At 41.1% G+C, this 14,345-nt stretch overlaps 1 protein-coding gene across 1 annotated transcript in view; it reads right to left on the reverse strand.

Moving 5' to 3' along the window:
- Positions 1-14,345, reverse strand: part of SCY1 (SECY homolog 1) — a 57,982-nt gene that overhangs the window by 23,635 nt on the left and 20,002 nt on the right. The window contains exons 2-3 of the mRNA XM_087699623.1: positions 4,486-4,658; positions 3,398-3,783 (exon numbers count right to left, since the gene is read on the reverse strand). Coding sequence (XP_087555749.1) covers positions 3,398-3,783; positions 4,486-4,658 — 559 coding nt within the window. The remainder of the gene's footprint in view (positions 1-3,397; positions 3,784-4,485; positions 4,659-14,345) is intronic.

Consider the following 14,345-nt stretch of genomic DNA (forward strand, 5'->3'; position numbering starts at 1 on the left):
GAGATACACTTCCCTAGAGAACAGACATATCATTGATGGAGAGTTTTCCTTTCTCTACTCTCACTTTCAGATCACTGACATGTTTCCCTTTATGGGACACTATTTCATTTCATTTCATTTCCTTTTCAGTCTTATAGGCATGTTCTTCATCTTTCTTCTCGTTCTAGATGAGAAACACACCATCATCATTGTATGTACTGTTTTGGTCTCATAGGCCACATTGGCCTTTTAGAGACGTTAATATACTCTCTCTCTCTCTCTCTCTACCAACTTCCAAGTTGGTTGAAGCATCACCATTTGTTGATTTGTTGGCTAATGCCTCTTGGATAGCCAAACTGAGTCATTTTTCTTCTCCTTGGCCGATCTCTTACAGTACTCATTAATATAGTAACCAAGCTTCTTGCAATAATGACACTTTCCCTTCTTTTTAGACTTATCTAATTCCCAACATCACCCTTTTGTTGATTTTTTCCATTTTGCCTAGCTTTACCCTTGCCTTTAAACTTGAAAAGGGTAGCCATATCACCTGAACATAATGCAACATTCCTCTGAGTCTGCTCCTCTTGTAACAAGAGGCCTTTCAACTCCACAAATGTAAGGGGCTACCGCCCCTCCCCCCCAATGAGAACATGAAGAAGGTGTGGAAACCAAGATATGACTCTAGAGGAGAGTTCAATGTGATGTTTAACAATTCAACATCTTGAATAATCTCATCAAAATTGAGTAGTTGCTCACATAAATCTTGTATATAAGTAAGGTGTTCCGTCATGCTATCATCCTTAACCATGTTTACATTTGCCAACTTTGTGCGAGGATAGGAGATCCTTGTCTCATTGCGAGCTACAAACATGTGCTCAAGTACATCCCATACTGGTTTTGAGATCTTGCAAGACTGAATGTGCGGAATGATGGCCCTTTTTATTGACAATGCTATCAAAGAAAGTGCTTGAGTATCCTTCAAATCCCATTTTCTTTGATTCTCCGTAGGAGGGGGAGGAGTAGCAGCAATAGCAACCTATCCTGGAGGGTGATGCTGAGGTGTCTAAGGTGTGAGACCTCCTAGTCCTTGGAAGTCATTTGTAACATAGTCTCACAAGTCCTTCGCAACAAGGAGGTTGTGGACCATAAAACTCCACAATGGGTAGTTGGAGCCATCAAGCTTGTCCTCTTAAATGAGGACTCCAAGGATGCTGCTCTAATCATTATTTCCCTAACATGCCATGCTGTCAATAATTAACAAAAATTTGCAGCCAAATACTTTACTACTTTAGTGCTGAAGTATAGAGTGTGTACTCCTCAGAGTACCAAAAATCCCTCAAGATTATCAAACAAGCACCAAACTACTATACAAATGCCCTAAGTATGTACAATGTTACCCAAATCACAGCCACAAAAATAACAGCAATACACTGTTGTATACTATTGTAATATACTTGCCTCATAATGCATGCCCACAAAAGTACAAATTCTAGCAATTTAATGCTGATTCTTACCAAGATTTCCGAATTTTCCCAAAAATTTGTACTCCATCTCAATGTAGCAACAATTAAATGTTGTTATACCATTGATTTTTTGCTTGGAGTACATGCAAGGCAAAAGCCCCAAATTTCTTCTTGAAATTTCAAAGAAATTGAAGAAAATTTTACCTTACAACTCAAATTTCTGCAAAATATCACCTCAAAATGCATGTTCGAGCTTCTATGCCAAAAAGCCCCATATTTGTTGCACAAATCTGGAAGAAATTGTGCATATTGGCCCTTTGAGGGTCAAGGCGCATGTAGGAAGCTGATTCAACGAAAAGCCCCAAATGTCACATGCCTCAGGATGTGTGCACAATCATCAAGGCCTTTGAGATTCGGTGGCAATTCAACTGGTTGAGTGGGTGGGGGTGAAGGAACTGCTGAAGCAAAGGTGGCAAGTCTCGCTGATGGGGGTTGCTGCAAAGAAGGGAGGTGACCACAAAGTGCTGGCAAGCAGTGCTGCAGACACAACCAATAGTTGGCACTGCTAGTAGGGCAGCGGGCACATAGATAATGACGGGCGAGACTGAGGCAGTGGCTCAAGGAATAGGCACTTCTGACAGTAATGGTGTGCTACTAGGCAACAATGTTGCAGGTGGAGGCACCTCAAGGCATGTGACAGGTGGTTGGGCATTGCTCCATGGACAGCAACTAGGTGGCAAGACACTAGTGGCTGGCGGGCTGAGCTAGACAACTGCGTCAAAAACTCAACTCACAACTCCTCTTCCTCTCATGAACTGAAGCTCGTGGCAGCAAGACCTCAGCAGAGCAGCATCGGCTGATGATGGCTGTTCGAGATCTGCACGTAGAAGCTGCTTTGATACCAATTGTGAGAAAACAGGGCCAGCAATGGAGGAGAGAGAAACGAGACAATGACAGCGAGTGAGCTGTAAGTGTGGAGTGTACTTGCTGAACTGATAAGATAGAGTGAAAGTACAACCTAGTTTAGGTCATGAGTTCACCTAACCAGCCATCCACCAACTAACTAGCGTTAGGCTAACTTACTCTAGTTCCTAGTGTCACTACTTTAATGTCTAAAGACACTAGGTACACACACTACATTGACACTTGAATAAATGTCCACACCACACGAAATACATTCCGCACTGCCCAGAATTACCAATTTCTAACATCTATATCTGAAAGGTGTGCGGTGTTTTAAAGGTGCAGAGACACATTTGCAGTCAATGTAGAGCATTCCATCAGGTCAGCGGCACTTTGAAAATTGTGCCATGCTGACTTGTTAGTCATGAGTCATCAGTAGATTATTAGAAATGGCTCTATAGTTTTGACTAGCATTCATAAACCAATGTCTTATGATCTGCTTTTGTTTTCCATAAACACTCCATAACCTGAGACCTAAAACAGCTTTAAAAATTTGGAGAACCCTGCGTTTAAGCAATAAGTATGCCTTTGAACCAAGTTCAAATTATAAGAAACCTAAGTTATGAGCAGAAAGGCTGCAAGCCCAATTGCAGAATCCTTAAGAGAGACACTATTTTGGCAAATGGATCTTCAACAAATGTAATAAGCAGTTCCTGTGAAGGTGATAAGCTGTTGAATGACACATTGCCTTGTATCTAATATTGCAATCCTAGGTTTTCACCTTTAGTCACCAGCTTCCAGGGTCCTGTACCCTTGTACATTTTTCATGAGATTAATTAATGACAACAATACAAACCACAAGACCTAACAGGCAAACACAACTCCATAAGAGAACTATATAGTAAAAGATCGTTCTGAAGACTAAATATTTATATAGTAATATTAAAGGCCACATGCAAGCCTGATAGCATATCTTATATTCCATGTGCACACAGCCTATGCAGTACGAGTTCAAAACAAGTCCAATGAATGTCATGTGCCTTGACTAATACCTGGAATATGGCAAAGCCCACGGATGCATACCGTGTCCACTGTAGCACTTTCTTCCTTCCAGCCTCGCCCTCCTTCTTCTGAAGCTCTTGAATTTTAGGATACAGAACGCCAAGAAGCTGAAAAACTATTTGAGCATTGATAAAGGGAACTATACCCAGTGAACAAATACCAAGCCTTCCAATTCCACCACCTGAGAATGAATCTAAAGTTCCCAATAAGCTATTCTGGTCAAGGCTTCCTTGAAAAGCTGTCCTATCAACACCACTAAGTGGAATGTATGTCCCAATGCGTGACAATGCTAGCCATCCCAGTAGTTTCAGGAACTTCTCTGGCAGCTGACCCTTGAAAAAGTCACCAAATTCAATAGAGCTGTCCTCAATAGCCGCTGTTCAGAAAAATCGGGCAAACATACCAAACCATAGTTATGAGGGAAGATGATCAAACTTACTTATAATATCCCCTATGACAAAATAGAAAATGACATCACAAAACCCCATCAACAACTCAGATTCCCGAGGCAACCATGCAATGAAAAAAGCACAAGTCACAGTACAGGTAACAAGCCAAGAACTTCAATTGCAATCGAGCTTGCCACAATCCATGTTAAACAGTGATCTAAAGAATGAGTTAACACAATAATATAATTTCTAAAATCTGCTGTAAGTATGCAACAAAATGGCTCGGTGATAAGCATCTATGTGTACAAACTCCATAAAGAAGTCAAAATTCAGACCCGAGCCAATGTGCAATGCAAAAAAGCACAAGATATGGATCCGGTAGAGGTAACAAGCTGAGAACAGAATGCTGATTGAACTTGCCATAATCTCATGTGAGACATCAATCTAAAGAATGGGTTGATACCAGTACTTGGTACATTTTGTAAATTACGCCTGTAAATTATGCCATTAGCATTATAAGCATCTACAAGTACACTAAAAATCACCATTTCTAACCTCCTATGCATCCCTCAGAAGACCTATACATATTGAAGAGTAGCTTTTAGTTATAAGCATTATTGTGCAAACGAGAAAAGGAATCCAGTTCTTTAACAAAACACTAACAGATAGGACACAATATCAAACAGTACCTGCACCACCTTTCCCCGATGATGAACCTGCAGGCCTTTTGGATGATTGCTTGCCTCTAGAAACTTGTAGTGCTTCTATCAAAAGATCTCTCCAATCATTAAGACCACGTAGTGCTGAATTCTGTCCAAGATTCAGTGGATCAAAAACATCATCTCCTAGTAGACCAAATTCCCTGTATCCACAAACCCACTTGCTCTTTAAATCTAGACAAGGAATATTCCAAATTCAGAACTTCAGAGAAAGAACACAAATTCAGCTGATTCAGCTCTGAATCACAGGTAAACGTACAGCATTTTTGTAAGAATTAGTCAATTCTAGGCAATGCCCAATGTTTTAGTGTATGGGGTGGACAGAACTAAGTTAATAAGTTGTGTCACTATTTTTTAGAGTTTGTTTAACTCTAGTCAAGTTAGGGATAGGTCTTAACTTACTTTAGACTTACTATACATTCATTTCATCATTCTAGTGCCATCCTAGAGTGTTCCTCACATGCAAAACCTAATTTGGGAGGCCCTAGCCTTTCTATAAATAGACAAACTTCCCTCCATTCAGCCCAATCTCGTTTTCGTAGATTGTGAGTGCTAGAGCTTTGCTATCCACACCCTGTTCACGGAGGATATTTCAACCAGAGTTGCCCACCATTTCTTTCCATCAACAGGGGCCTACTATCCAACCTTCTCTCACCATTTCTCTCTCTTCCTAGCCATTCTCTTACTGCTCTACAGCAAAGCGACTGCTATCTACTGTTCTACCAGCTGCCACCTGCTGCCTCCAACCTTAGAAGGCTGCATTTTCTGCTGTCTGCTCCCATGCAGCCTGCATTTACTACAGAACAGCCTGCATTTGGTGCTGATGTTGCCTGCCAGCTCAATATTTTGCTATTTTTGACATTGCTAGTGCTGCCACATCATCACCTCATCACCATGTCTGCGTTTTGCTGATTCTGCCCATCTATCACTAATCCAACCACACTTGAGCTGTGTTTGCTACTGCCAAACAACTTTGGAGGCTGCCTACTGTGTTTTGGGATCCATCAAGGGTACAACACACACTCCAGCTCATACTCTCTGCTCCGGTTCTCGAGACACGAGTTTGGGGGTCAATATTCATTCACTTCATAGTGTGTTTGCTACAATGAGCCTTATATTCTATTCAAATTCATTCATTTCATTATTCATTGTGTTCATTGTCTCTGAGTTACCCTAACCCTAACTCTGTTTCTATATCAATCTTTGCATTTGTTGTATGTGATATGCCCTAATAAAGTCATATCGAACTTTTATCTGACATGTGTAGATAGTGTTTGGAAATGATTTTTACGTCACTTAGTGTTCTGACAAATTTTGATGATGGTAAATTTTTTGTCAAAATTTTTCTATTTTTTAGGCATAAGACCTGTTTTGGAAGCTGATTTGTTATCAAACGGAATAGAATTTGATCAAAGTTCCTCTCATGGAATTCAAAGAGGAGATCGAGGAGAATATTTTGTCGTCTCACAAGCTTGGTCCAATTCTTTACCGTTTCGGAGATATGAGCCTTTGAAAATAAAAAATAAACAATTTTCAACACATTATTATTGTTATTTAAAATGTATCATGTTGTTTGTGCTTTATTTTTGTTTTTGGCAGGTTTGCATGTGAGTGATGATTTGGGAGGATCACGTCAATTTTGTCACACGCTTTTCTTGGGAAACACACCGTTTTTGAAAAGCTTATTCTGGACATGTAAAGCCGTTTTGGCCAAAAATTTGAACAAACAGTTATCTTCATCATCTTCTTCTTCCAAAATCTGAGAAAGACTGTGAATGCAATTGCAATTGCGATTGAGATTGTGAGCGAGAGTGAGATTGCGATTCTTTCATGTACATGAAATCGGCTTGGGGGTGGTTGGGAGGTTTGAGCTTCGCATCAAAGTGCAATTTATGATTGTGCTATCTGCTGCTCCTCTATTTCCTTCAAACTATAATACAAATTTCTCTTTCTGTATTTCTACTTGTGTCTCTCTATCGAAAATGTTGTGTTGATTTTTATCAAATTGTGACTAGTCGTGTAGCATTGTAGAATTATGTTTATTTTTTGTTGTCGAGTATTTCTTTACAAGATTTGCTATTGTTGAAGGAGGAGGAGCTCCACCAGCTTAGCCACTCCAAGCGCTTGCTCTGCTAGCTGTTCGCCTCTGCTGCCTCAACTCAGCCCTGCACTGCCTCAGCTCAGCCCTGCACCGCCTCTTCTCTGCTCTGCCCAACACTGATGCCCTGCCCAGCACCAAAACCTGCCTGTTTGCACTCAGTTCTGCAGCCTGTTTGCTGTTACCCGCCCTGTAAACAGCTGCACCAACCTGCTTTCACTGCTATTCTTCCCTGTGCAGAGCCATTGCCAGCAGCATCACCTCAGCCTGCAGCTGCCAAGGGTGTACTCTATTTATGTATTTCGAACACTTGTTACCAAATTGGAAACTAAAACTGGTTTGAAAGTGCAATCTCTTTGTACAGACAGAGGAAGGGAGTACATGTCTAAAGCCTTTGAGGCTTATTTATTGGATCATGGAATTGCACATCAGTCTACAGTGAGGATGACTCCTCAACAAAATGGAGTACCAGAACACAAGAACCGCACTCTTATGGAAATGACTAGATACATGTTGAGCTATCTCATAGATTTTGACTTGAAGGCCTTTTGTGTGCAAATCATTTTTTGAATCGTGCTCCTACAAAAGAATTGAAAACAATTACATCATACGAGGCATGGTATGGCAAGAAGCCTCATGTAAATTACATTCATGTTTTTGTTTGTGTTGCATATGCACATGTACCCAAAGAGCTTCATTAAAAGCTTAATGACAAGGCAATAAAATAAATTTTTGTTTGGGTATAGCATGAAAAGCAAAGGGTATAGCAGTATAATGCTTCCATACACAAGGTCTTTGTGAGTAGAGATGTTATATTCTTTGAAAATTCAGCATATATGTTGGGAATAAAGGGCCACTATGCCTTTTATACATGCTCGGGTATGAACACACCCGACCACTTGTACTTTTATACGTACTAAGGTTGTGAACACACCCTTAGCACTTGTACTTTACATATGACTATCACAAAAACCTAAAAGAGGTACAACTCATTGTACCCACACATCATGCATCTCTCTCGTACTCTCACTCACACACACACACACACACACTCTCTCTCTCTCTCTCTCTCTCTCTCTCTCTCTCTCTCCTATTGCCATTGCTGAATATCACATCTCCACTACGCACCCGTCTCTACAAACTGGTATCAGAGCTGAGGGTTCTTGCGACCATGCTTCTAGAGCTAGTCCGAGCTATGCCAACAGCAGGTCATCAGTCTGAGCTAGGCTTGCAAGGTGCCAGTGCAGGTCACAGGTTACGAGGCAGGCATGCAATAGTCTTTCACTTAGCCATAACCACCGCAGGTTGCGTGCAGCTGGACAGTCGAGCGACAGGTTAGTGCAGGTGTCGTGTAGGTTGTGGGGCAGTTCAGCGCAACCTACAGGGCAATTCGGCACAGGCTACAGTCAGGCAAGGTCAGCACAAGACGTGAGCAGCCATTGACCCATCAACAGTCAACTTTATTTTTTTTTTAAGGAAATAACATTTTTTTAAAAGGGGTTTATCCTTGGTTAACGTCTACAGGCTGTCATGTGTGTATAAGAACAGTTTAACAAATCTGAAAGATTGGGCATGCATTTACTCCCAAAAATTGGGACTTTTGGAATATGCTTGAAGATTTTACTCGGTTGAGTAAAATTTGCGGAATTTGCACTCTCCGAAGTCCCAAAATTTGGGGGTTTCATGTAATTGTGGAATTTGCAATGAGACAAATACAATTTCTTGAAATTTTGACACATTGGACCCCGCACAATTTGGGGCCTTTGCTAAATTTACAAAATTTGGGTCAATTTTGGTTTTGGTATGTACTTGCACTGCAATTTCTATAAAAATTGAGCACATTGGACTCCGGACAAATTTGAGACTTTTGCAAAATTTGTATAATCTTGGCAAAATTGGCTCATGCAATCTTCTCAAGAGTTATGTTTGATGTAATTTGAGTAGTTTGGGCAGAGAAATTTTGGGGCTTTTGATTGTGTGAGTCAAATTTGTGCCTGTGGATGTGTTTGGAGCAAAAATTGCAACTAAATTTGCTTTCTTATGAAATTGATATATTAGTCTGTGGCACAGCTGCAATTGCTTGTGGTGTGGCGTGGCACACATTTTATGACTCTCAAAATTGATTTGCATAGTTAAAATTTCTGCAATTACTGCTTTTTTCATTGCTGATTGGTACTTGCTTTGTACCTTGGTCATTTGTGTGACAGTTGAGCTCACATTTGTTGACTTTTGAGTCACTTTTGAGTAGTAAATCATGGCTGGAAGCAGTGATAGCAACAATCTTTTGCACATTAATAAACTTGAGGGTGCACACAACTTTGCTATATGGCAGAAGCAGTGCTATAATGTATTGGTGCAAAAGAAACAAGTTAACCCCATAAAGACAAAAGGGGTTAAACTAGCAACGATGGATCCAGATGAGTGGGATGAGTTAGATAAGCTCGCACGCTCTACCCTAGAACTTTTAGTGTCAAACACTTTGCTTTCCAACATAGAGAAATTGAAATGTGCCTATGATATGTGGCAAAGACTTGAGGAGTATATGCTTAGAAAAGTGCAACAATCAAGGGTTATTGGTTGAAAACATTGATGGACCTTCATATGAAGAAAGATACAGCCATGTCTATACATTTGAATGAATTTAACTCTACTTTCAACCACCTAATTGCTTTGGAGTTCCACATTGATGAGGAGTTCAAGGCAACACTTCTACTATGATGCACTTTGCCTGAAAGTTGGGACACTTTTAGGACAGCAATGAGCAACTCCAATGCCATGCTATTATATTCAAATATGAAGAGCTATTTACTCATGGAAGAGCTCAATAAGCAAAATATTTCAGCAAACAAGTCTTCCAATGCACTACATACTAGAGACAGATCCCAATAGAAGGGTAATTTTGAAAACAAAGCACACAACAAGTCTCATGGAAAAAATGTAGAGTGTCGTCATTGTGGCAAGAAAGGGCACTTCAAGCACGATTGCTTTAAGTGAAAGAAAGAGAAGAGCAAGGGCAAAAACATTGATGATAACAAAGATGAGAAAAAGGACAGCCAACATGCAAAGAAGAGCAGTGTGAAGATAGAGGAAGTCAACGTAGTTAGTCACGAGAGTGATAGTGGTAGTGATGTACTCTTTGCTTCTTCTTTTAGTGCACTGTCATTGATTGCATATTCTGATGATGACATGCATACTTATATTCTTGATTCAAGTGCTTTATTCCATGTAACACCACACCGTGAGTGGCTTTCTAACTACAATGGTGGTAGACATGGTGTTATTCACTTGGTGGACAACTATGCATGTGACATTGCAGGGATTGGCAATGTGCAGTTGGCATTTCAACATGATTCAGTGTTCACTTTGTATAATGTGAGGCATGTACCTCAACTCAAGAAGAGCTTGATAAGCATAGGGCAGCTAGATGATGAAGGCTATCACACCACTTTTGGAGATAGCAAATGGAAGTTATGTAAGGCATCTAGGATTGTTGCTAAAGGCTCTAAGAGTGACACTCTGTATCCATAACATGTATCTAGTGTGTGTAATCATGTTGTCGCCATAACCGAGCAGCCAAGTGTCACGGGGACGTGAAATTTTGAGATGCTTTAATCTTGCTAGTAACATTTGATTTAAGTTATTAATCAAATGTGCAAGGTTGTTTAGCATGTGATGCACATGGCAATTATTTCAAGGGAAAGGGCCAAGGACCCCGAGGATGCAATGGGTGTTAAAGGTAAAAGTTGTGTTAAGTTATGCCAACTGGGTTTTGGTGGTCGGTGCCAGGTTGGACCCTAGGACAATTGTTTGGCCATTAAGTGTCAGTGGTGACACTAGGGACTAGCATTAATTAATTAATTAATGCTAGTCTAAGGGTCAACAAAGGTTGGGAATCACTCCAAGTTGCAAATGGCCTAGCCAATTTCATTACAAATGGACATGTTTAATTTGGATAAGGCCAAAAGGGCTGAAATTAATTTTCAGATTTAATTAATTCTGAAAAATTAATTTAATGGCTGAAAATGCATTAGAAAGACTGCCACTTGGCAAAACTTTCCCATGCAACTAGGGTGAAGACTGTTGGAGGGTGGTGGAAGCTGATTGCAGCCATTCTAGAGCTTGGTGGAGGGAGAGGAGGTGATCAGATTTGGCTTTGAGAGGTGACGACGACTGATCGCGCGCCGCGACAAGACAAAAGACAGCAGGTTCTCTCTCTTGCCTCAAGAGAGGCGGCGGTAGAAGAGGAGGGCTCGCCAACCGAGATGTTGTTCTACCCCCCTTTTGAAGCTGTTGGTGCCATTAGATTTGTCATCAGAGCTACAAATCAAAAGATACATTTCAGCTGATTTTCTCTCTCTCTACAGCATTCTCTCATCTCCTCCAATCTATGCTCAAGCATTCTCAGTAATTCTCAGTCATTGGTAGCAAAGTACAGCCAAATTTGGTGGACAACAGAGAGTTTACTGCTGTAAACCCTAAATTACAACAGTAATTAGGGTTTAACAGCCACCTTGGGACCCGTGCTATCAGTCAAAGGCATTGTACATTGAAATCAGCACCGAAAATTCGTGGAATTGTGAGGATTTCAGATGCTAGCCCATCTATTGTGAATTTGGGGCAGCATTTGACCAGTTGGGGTTCCATTAGAGCAAAACCTGGGTGAAAATCAAGGGGCAATTTGCCCGAATGCTTTGCCGATTTTTGGAACAGCAAGGGGCTTTTGGATCAGCCAAGGAGATCGTGAAATCTCAGCTTGTAATTTATCCATTAGCAATTGAAATTAAAGAAATACTGAAAGGGGCACCAGTTTTGGAGCCAACAGGGTGTCCACTATCCAAGATTATGAAGGTAAAGTGAGCATTTCAGTTTATGTTCATTAGCTGATTACTGTAATTAAATGCTTAATCAAGTTAAACCACCCTATCCGAGAAGGAAGGCTAGTTTCACAAGTGTGTCTTTGTAGCATAGCCCGTTGGGGCACGAGTCAAACTAGAATGAAAGTGCTTTCTCGTTTGGGTTATTTGCCGTGTTTGAGATATGTTGATTTTGATCATTGTATATTTGGTAAGCATGCTCAAATATCACATAAAAAGTCTCTTTCATTAAAACCTTCACCCTTAGAGTTGATACATTCAAATGGATGTGAGATGGCAAGGTTGTCTCTGGGGGGAAAAGAAATATTTTATCACATTTGCTGATGATGCCACATGCAAAGTATGGGTTTATCCGATCCGTCGTAAAGATGAGGAGTTAGATAAGTTTTAAATTTTTCTAAAACTTGAAAAATATGACCAACAAGACATTAAAGTGTCTTCGCTCTAACAATGGTAAGGAAAATATGTCCAAAGCCTTTCAGGCCTTTTATGACAGCAAAGAGATAAAGAGGGAGCTCACTGCCCCTTATAATCCGCCCCAAAATGGTATCGTAGAGCATATGAATAGGACTATTCAAGAGAAGGTCCGTACTATGTTGTCTCAAGTTGCATTACCTCATGGATTTTGGGCACAGGCTGTTATAACAGTCGTACACTTGATAAGTCGGTCACCGAACACATCTTTTTAGGAGAGAGTCCCTCTAGAAGTGTGGTCGAACAAGCCACCATATGCACACTTCAGAGTGTTTGATTGTGAGGCATTTGTGAAGATACACAAGGAGATGTTAAGAGTCATTCCCTAGACACCACATCAACAGGTGCCACGTGTGGCGACAATCAAACTACACCAACAATGGAACTGCATCAGTCGGTTGCATTTAATGCAACCGACCCGATCAATTATTGACATTATTTCCAATCTATAAATTGGCTGAGTTTCCAGCAGTCTTGGCATATTGTCTCTGACAGATTTCAGCCTACCGACTGCAGTGATTGCTCTTGAGGCTGACAAAGATCGAGATCCTCAAGGTGGAGACTTACGCAAATATTCTCTCTGCATTTGTGTATAATTCGGGCATCCTTATATAGCATTCTTCACTGCAGATTTTCTGTGTTTCACTCTCTTTTTTTTTGCGTAAATGTGTTTCACACACACACACACACACACACACACTCTCTCTCTCTCTCTCTCTCTCTCTCTCTCTCTCTCTCTCTCTCTCTCTCTCTTTCTCTCTCTCTCTCTCCTCTGTTTGTTCACTCTTTGTCACGGTCATTCGCTTCCACATTGCTTCACTCTGACATGTATCAGAGCATTGAAGGACTGACCTAGGGTGGACCTATTTGAAGAGGAGTTTTTAGCGTGACACAAGGTTGCATTTTCAGCGTTCAAGTGCGAGCAAGTAGACTGAGCATCTAAACAAGGCTAAGGCGAGTGTGGGCGTGTGAGAAAAGAGAAGATTTGCTAAAGCTACTATTTTTTTTGCTGTTAGAGAAATAATAAGGTTGCATTTTTTGCCTTCAAGTGCAAATTTCCCTTTTCATCGCCTCTGGCAAGTGAAGAAGGAACGAGACGAGCGAACCTCAGCCCTAGCATGCTTTATTTTCACAGTCAGAGAGGCTGCTCTTTGTGTTTTGTGCAAGCATTGTAGGTGAAGATGTCTTTTGAGGCCGAGACAAAGTTTCAAGCAATCATGGACTGGAAGGTGCCCGTCCTACTAGCTCTTTCTTCAGATCAAAAGCTTGATGGTGAGAACCACCACATCTGGCGGGTCATGATACTTGCCATATTGGGGTCCTATGATTTGGCGGAGCTTCTTACAGAGGCTATCAATCGTCCTTCACGAGACGAGTCCAGACTCTCTTCCTTTGAGAAGGCGGAGTTAGCAAAGGCTCAAGCACATTGAGATAAACTCAATGCTCATATTCGCTCATTTTTATTTCTCTCATGTACTACAGCTGTTATCTCTCATATAGAGCATTTGACGGTGGCTAGGGAGATATGGTTGGAGTTGGATTAGATGTATAATCAGATGACCGTCATGAAGCAATGTTTCTTTGGAAGTGCAAATGAGGACTATGAGTATCAACAAGTCATCATCCATACGAAAGCATATCAACAAGCTAAGGCAGCTTCAGATGCAGGTTCAAAACGCAGGGAAGGTGATCACTTTTGAAGACATGGCAATAACTCTCCTTTCACAGTTACCACGTTTTCATTCCGCCTTGATTGCTTCAGGGTGGTCTGAGACTCTTCAGTGGAAAGAGTTGGCTCCTATGGTCTTGAACTAAGAGAAGCAACTGAAAGGAACCACTGCTTCGAAATCTAACGCTTTGGTTGGTCAATCCTCTCAAAAGAAGAGGAAGGACCAAAAGAAGAAGAAGGAAGACAAATATAAGAAGGACAAAGACAAGGAGTCTACTTGTCACATTTGTGGCAAAACAGGTCACTGGAAGAAGGATTGCCCCGACAAGGAGAAGGAGAAGAAGGAGAAATCTTCAAAGAATTCCGGAGCGGTGGCTGCTCCCTCATCAATTGCTTTCCTCCATTGGAAGGTGGTTGAGGATTCGACTATGCCAGCTTCTGATGCTGTGTTGACGGCCCCATTTACTCAGGATTGGATTGTTAACAGTGGTGCCTCTAGGCACATGACTCCTCCTCATTTGCGGCCTTCTCATGTTCAGATTCTTATTGGAGATACTTCATCTATTTCTATTTAGGGACATGGCAACATGCATCTTATTCCAGATGGAAGTAGTGATGCCCATGCATCTGAGGTACTTTATGTCCCGGCTTTGGGGTATCGTCTTCTCTCAGTGCACAAGATTTATGCCCTCGACCTCTTGGTCGAATTTGTTGT

This window comes from Lygodium microphyllum, chromosome 2, assembly GCF_053477565.2.
Source record: "Lygodium microphyllum isolate KBCC chromosome 2, Lygodium_microphyllum_v1.1.10, whole genome shotgun sequence".
NCBI classification, from domain to species: Eukaryota; Viridiplantae; Streptophyta; class Polypodiopsida; order Schizaeales; family Lygodiaceae; genus Lygodium; species Lygodium microphyllum.